Genomic DNA, 7,350 nt, shown 5'->3' on the forward strand with positions numbered 1-7,350 from the left:
GTTCTCAATTCGTATCGTCCCTAAGAAATCATTAATTCGTGTAAGTTACATGCTACGATTTAAAGAAGACTGTATTATAATAATAAATAGATGCATTTTTACACATAATTCAGAACAGATTATAATTCCTTATCTTGCTCCGTAACTCTAATTAATCCTGACATACATTTTTAGGTGAGACCTTCAAAGAAGTCTGCTTTTTAAATGCTTGTTGAGACCAAAATTCCTTTACATCTCTTGGTTTCTTTTCAGGTACGCAATATAATGAAGTGCATTTACGTATACTACGTTGCTGAACCCTTTCCAAAGGGAGCGCGTCTATAGATGCGCCTCTCAAAGAAATGTTTAGAACTTAATGTTGGTAGAGGAAGAGGTATATTTTTCGTATGAGTGAAACTGTTATAGTTTTGAGACCAAAGCATCTCGGACTATACTTTTTCTTTCACTTACCCCTTTCACCTTTCTAAGAAAAAAAATGTAGTCTTCGATTCCCGATGGGAGCTTATGTAATTCGAATCTCACGTTAAGCTGTAGCTCCAAGTCTCATGTAGCCTCGCTACTGAAAGGGATGCTACACTGTAACACAACCATCAGTGTTTGATTGTAGTTTTTATGATAAGCAACGTTACATGCGTGTTTTTGTCATTTTGTGATTACCACTGTTATTTTGTGAGTGCTAGTTACTCTCTGCATAGTGGAACATTTGTAAATTCTGTGGTGCCAAAAAAGTACGTTATTAATTGCCAATAATAATTGGGAGTTTTTATTTTACTGGAAGACATAATTAGTTATTTATGTACTGTTATATGTAGCAAAATATTCCATCAGCTATCAGTTTGTATTTTCCTGGTTGTAACACAAACTATTTATGTACATACTGCTTATAATAGCATTTCTTTTCTATCCACAACTATCTAGATTAACGGCAGCTTAATATCGATTTTATCTCGAAACAATATAGAAAGCAAAAACTTGCTACTACTATGTTCATAATGAATACAGTCTTATAATATAAAATCTGATGTTTGGTAAACCTTGTCTTACAGACATACAAAGGGATTCCTTTAAAAGATGTTAAAGACAACTGGAATTGATTTTTGATCTGAGCACGAAAAATACTAACATTATAAATACGTTGGATACACAAATAAGCTTTAGAAATTTTCAGGAAAAGCAAAAGTACAAAAATGAGACAAATATCAATCGATAGTTTTCATTGAGCTGAACAGAACTATAAGAGAGTGTAAATCACCATGTGCAGTTTTCGAGAGATTTTTTTGTAAACCTAACGAGTAGCAATGTAAGTGTACAACACTAGGGATGGCCAAAAATTTTCGGATCCGGATATCCCGGACCCAGTGAGATCCACATCTCGGATCTAGATCCGAAATTCGAATCTCAGATCTTGATTCGTATCCAAACCTACATCTGAAATTGTGGTGATAAAATTTAATATCTAAAATTCGTTAAAACTTTTTTCGGATTCACTAATATAGTAGGTTGCTGTGCTTTTAAATGTTTCCATAACACGTTTGTGGTACCTTTGTTCTTTATTTTATTTTAACCTTGCAATATTTACATGTTGCACTTTCTGTCGGTCTCTTTAGTAAAATGTTTCAAAGTTTGATTTCTTCCCATTTCAGAGTGTAGTGAACTGTCTGAAAACTGATGTAAATGGTAACAAATTCTTCTGTGTAGCTCCTCTTCAAAACTTAATGTTAGTTTCACATTGAAAATATTTTATTCTTAGAAAATAAACTTTACTATTTTCTCATATACAAATGAAATATCTTTTAGATAAGGTCCTTCTAATCGCAGGAATACTAGAGAAAACAAACTATTCATTGTAATTTCTGACTTACTACAGTCGAACAAATGTAATAATGAATATCTTTCACTTCGAAGGTACAACAACAATATAGACTGGTTGGCGTGGAACAACAGTAGATTTTTAAACATACACACGAGAATTTCAGGAGAGCGATATTGTTGTGTAGTATTATTAGTATTAATAAAAGTGTTCGTTGTATGACTTTATTGCCTAACTTATGGCTTGCCCTTCTGAGGTCCGGGAGTTTGTTGAAGTAAATATAAAAGAGATTTCTGTTATTTTTTTTTCACCGTCAGGTTTCTTTAATCATACATGGCAGGGTGTAACCAAAACATATTCATTCATCGTATCATTGAAGCGTTTTGTGTTTTGTATATTAGTGTTCAAAAATATTTAACATATTCGCATTTGTTCATGTGATTTCAGGTTCAATTCTCGGTGGGAACATACATGAGACAATTGAAAGCTAAAACAATATGAACATAGTATTTAAAAGTCAGGATATTGATATTAAAACTTTAGCTATCTGTTGGGACTGAAAGGCTGTAGTTAACTCACACTTTTCGTGAAAATATATTGTAGAGACTTTTATAGTGAGTTTGTATCATTGCCATTACATTTGCATAACGTTTCTCTTTTGTTTTAAAAAACAGTATGTGTGTGTGAGTGTCAGCAAGTTGAGCACCAAGAGATCCATACAAGACGGTCCTCCGGAATTCTTAAAGAAAGACAATATAATAGTAAGTTGTAAGTGTTTCAGTTGTTGTGTAGTTAGTGCAAATAAACATTTATTCATTTATCGCAATTAAGCTGCTTTGTGAACTTTTATTCATCAAAAGACAAAATATTGGTCAGCTCCGACCGGATCACAGTGAACTAGCGTTTGATACAAACTGTGAATGTGTATGTGAACAATTGTTACATTGCTCTTTGTTTAGTGCTGTTCATGTGCGCAGTGACATTTATTAATTCTTCTGGAAACTATGTGAATAGACATAAGTGAGAACACGTTCATCAGTGTGGACTTGTGTTTATTAGTTAGTGTGGACTTACAATATTTTTCAAGATGGAGGGCTCGGACAGAAGCAAGTTAGTGAAACAACGTGGTGTGTGCAAAAGTCAACTGACAAGAATTCAAAACTACGTAAGTAATATTAATTCAACAACTACAATTAGTCAGGTGAAAGTGCGTAAGACTGCAATGATTAAGTTGTATAAAAAGTTCGATGAAGTACAATCACAGTTAGAAATAAATTACGAACAAGTAGAGGACGATGCATATAGGGAGGAGTTTGAAACCAGTTACTATGATGTATTAGCGCAACTAGAGGATTTTATTATTCAGCGTAGCCAAGAATCTCATTCAAACAATTCCTCAAAAAATGAGAATCAGGTGTCAAATGATCAATTAAAATTGCCTCGTGTTGAATTGCCATCATTTGAAGGACGATACGAAAATTGGCTTTCATTTTCAGACAATTTTAAAGTTATGATTCATAATAACGATAACGTGTCAGTGTTGCAAAAGTTCCATTACCTTAGGAGTGCATTGAGAGGGGAGGCGTATGATTTAATAGCGAATCTGCAAGTTACAGAAGCTAATTATAAAATTGCATGGCAATTATTGAAAGACAGGTATGAAAATAAGCGTTTGATTGCAGCTACTCATGTCCGTAATTTGTTACATATTAAATGTATCACAAAGGAAACTACATCAGAATTCAGAGAATTTATTAATACAGCTACTAGTAACTTGAATGCATTACGAGCTTTAGATTTGCAGACACCACTAGAAGAGGTTTTGTTAGTTCAACATTTCGTTTCACAATTAGACAATAACACTAGGCGTGCGTGGGAGTTACAAATCACAGATCATTCTTTCCCTCCCTTATCAGAGTTCTTTGCTTTCTTGGAACGTAGGTGTCAAGCATTTGAAACCATAAAAAATACACCATCGCAGGAAGTAGTGTCAAGGTCAAGGGGCGATAAAAATAGACAGAGTGCTGAACCAAAACAAAAAGAAAAAACAACCAAATCATACGTGACAACAACTCAGTCTTTCTGTAACTTTTGTAAACAAAACCTAATACATCAGTTGTTTAAATGTCCTGCATTTTTAAACGCTGAAGGAAAAGAAAGACAAGACTATGTTCGAGATAATTTATTGTGTTTCAACTGTCTCAAAAAAGAATGTAAAGTAAGGACGTGCAGATCAGGTGGCTGTAAACGCTGTTCCAAAAGGCATAATACCTTGCTGCATTATGACGTAATGTCAAAAGCAGATGAGAAAACCAGTGTTGCTAATTCACAATCAAGAAATTTTTTGAGTCATTCTAATACGAATAGGGAAAATATGACAGAAGGTTCTTATTGCATTTTCAAGGGAAAACGAAATGTTACTGTTCTGTTATCTACTGCTATAGTAAATGTACGAGATGCAAATGGTAAATTACATCCATGTAGAGTATTATTAGATTCTGCCAGTCAAAGTAATTTTGTGACTGAAGATTTAGTTCAAAGGTTGCGTCTACCTAAAAATAAACACCGAGTTCCAATTCAAGGTATTAATAGTGTGATTAGTGAAACAAAGCATTGTGTAGATGTACATATAGAATCAAGAATTCGTGAATTTGCAATTGATGTAAACTGTTTAGTTTTGCTCAAAATAACAGATAACATTCCAAGTAGGCCAATAGAACATGCTGATTGGAACTTGCCGACAGACATAGTGTATGCAGATCCTAACTTTCACCAACCAGATACTATTGACATTTTGTTAGGCGCGGAAGTGTTTTTGGACATTTTGCGATCACATAAACTAAGTAGACCAGGGAATTATCCAGTAGTACAAGAGACTGAATTTGGGTACATTTTAGCGGGTAAAGTTCCTACAACAAGAGATTCTAGTATACCACAAGTGTCATTTTTTGTGCAAGAAAGTAACCTTGATAGACAGTTACGGACATTTTGGGAGCTCGAAACTATACATTCAACAGTCATGACTCAAGAAGAAAGGCAATGTGAACGACACTTTGAGGAAAACACTACCAGAGATAGCAGTGGTCGATTCGTTGTACGTCTGCCAATTAAACCAAATCATAAACCATTAGGAGAATCATATAATTTAGCTCTTCTTAGATTTTACCAGCTAGAAAGACGGTTGCAGCAGTGTCCAGAAATTAACGAGCAGTACTGTAACTTTATGAGGGAATATGAAGAATTAGATCATATGAAACCAGTGAAAGAAGAACATGAAGATAATGGTATGAAATGTTATCTGCCACATCATGCAGTATTGAAACCATCCAGTACCACAACAAAGCTAAGAGTGGTTTTCGACGCTTCTGCAAAGACTTCAACGGGGGTTTCATTAAACGACATACTTATGACAGGACCAACAATCCAGCAAGATTTACATTCAATTGTCACGAGATTTCGAACCTTTCCTATTGCTTTTACGGCGGATATTCAGTCAATGTATCGAATGATTAAAGTTCGTGAAGATGACATTGGACTTCAAAGAATTCTGTGGAGATATTCATCAGTGGAACCAGTCAAGATTTATGAGTTGCAGCGGGTTACATATGGTGAAGCATCATCACCATATTTGGCGACGGCGTGTCTTCGAAGGTTAGCGGAAGAAGAAAGAAATAAATATCCTCAAGCAGCGACAGTATTGGAACGTGATTTTTATATGGATGATGTAAGCTCAGGATGCGATAATGTTGAACAGGCGTTAAAGCTTCAGAAAGAACTTATTCAATTATTGCAAAGCGGTGGGTTTACTTTAAGAAAATGGTGTTCGAACGAGCCAGCATTGTTGGAAGCAGTGCCAGAAGAACATAGGGAAATACACTTACCGTTTGAATTTGAGTCTGAGTCATGTGTTTCAACATTAGGTATATCGTGGAATCCTGCATCAGATAAGCTTCTCATCACCAACAAGTCAGTTAAAGAATGTCTCACGACCAACATACCAACCAAACGTCAAGTGACTTCGACCATAGCAAAAATATTTGATCCTTTAGGACTCATAAGCCCAGTAGTTACTCCGTTCAAGATTTTCTTACAACAAATGTGGATCCATAAGATCAATTGGGATGAGCAAATACCATCAGAGCTCTATCAGCAATGGTTAGACCTGTGTCATCATCTTCCAAGTGTTAACGAAATACAAATTGATAGATGTGTAGTATTGAAGAATTGTGTTCATGTCGAGATACATGGGTTTGCTGACAGCAGTCAACTTGCGTACGGCTGTTGCATTTATGTTAAAACTGTGGACATTTCAGGCAAAATTACTGTTAAACTTTTGGGTTCTAAATCGAGAAAAGCTCCCATTGAAAAGGTAACTTTACCAAGACTTGAACTTTGTGCGGCAGTAATTTTGAGCAGGTTGTATCGCAAAATAATTCCGATATTAAACATTTCAGTGAATAGTACTTACTTCTGGACCGATTCAAAAATAGTGCTTGCATGGATATCATCTCCAGCTGCCAGATGGAAGGAGTTCGTGGCAAACAGGGTTGCAGGGATACAGGAGATCACATCAGTCAACCAGTGGCATCATGTGTCGTCAATGGACAATCCAGCCGACATTATTACACGGGGAATGGATCCGAAACAGTTGAAGGAAACAGATATTTGGTGGCATGGACCCGCATGGCTTGAATCATCTGCATGGCCCGAACAATCAGAAGTGGTAGACGAAGATGTTCCAGAAGAAAGGAAAGTAACGAGCATATCTTTAGCCAGTTATGAAGGTGACATAAGCTGTCTGGAGAAATTTTCATCATTGTGGAAACTATTGCGAGTTATTTGTTTGTGTCGTCGTTTTATTTACAATTGTAAAAATCACAACGAGAAGAAAGTAGGAACTATTTCCACTACTGAAATTGGTGAACCTTTGATGAGCATTCCTGAACCAGATCTAGTGGACATTCCGACCAACCGATTATCAAGATGGAATCACCTTCAGAAGATGAGGCAGCATTTTTGGAAAAGATGGTCTCAGGATTATCTACATGAACTACAGCAGAGAAGAAAATGGACAACAAAACAAACGAATATTTCTATTGGAGATGTGGTTCTAATCAAAGAAGACAATTCTCCTCCATTGTCATGGAAATTAGGTCTTATTCAACAAGTGTTTCCGGGAAAAGATGGACTAGTGAGAGTAGTGAGTGTAAAGTGTAAGACAGGGACTGTTAGGAGACCAATTACTAAAATTGTACCTTTACCTAAACGTGATAATGTGGATTGTGTGTAAGTTGATTGACTTGGTTCAATCAAGAGAGGGGAGAATGTAGAGACTTTTATAGTGAGTTTGTATCATTGCCATTACATTTGCATAACGTTTCTCTTTTGTTTTAAAAAACAGTATGTGTGTGTGAGTGTCAGCAAGTTGAGCACCAAGAGATCCATACAAGACGGTCCTCCGGAATTCTTAAAGAAAGACAATATAATAGTAAGTTGTAAGTGTTTCAGTTGTTGTGTAGTTAGTGCAAATAAACATTTAT

The 7,350-nt window shown here is 35.6% G+C and overlaps 1 protein-coding gene across 1 annotated transcript; it reads left to right on the top strand.

Moving 5' to 3' along the window:
- Positions 1 to 2,897: 2,897 nt before the first annotated feature.
- On the top strand, positions 2,898 to 7,100 carry LOC145672624 (uncharacterized). Its single transcript, XM_081741784.1, has 2 exons — positions 2,898 to 6,594; positions 6,760 to 7,100. Exons 1-2 carry the CDS (start codon positions 2,898 to 2,900, stop codon positions 7,098 to 7,100), a joined length of 4,038 nt encoding a protein of 1,345 aa, XP_081597910.1.
- The last annotated feature ends 250 nt before the right edge of the window (positions 7,101 to 7,350 follow it).

The sequence above is a fragment of the Thermobia domestica genome, chromosome 16, assembly GCF_964235325.1.
Source record: "Thermobia domestica chromosome 16, izTheDome1.hap1.1, whole genome shotgun sequence".
NCBI lineage: Eukaryota > Metazoa > Arthropoda > Insecta > Zygentoma > Lepismatidae > Thermobia > Thermobia domestica.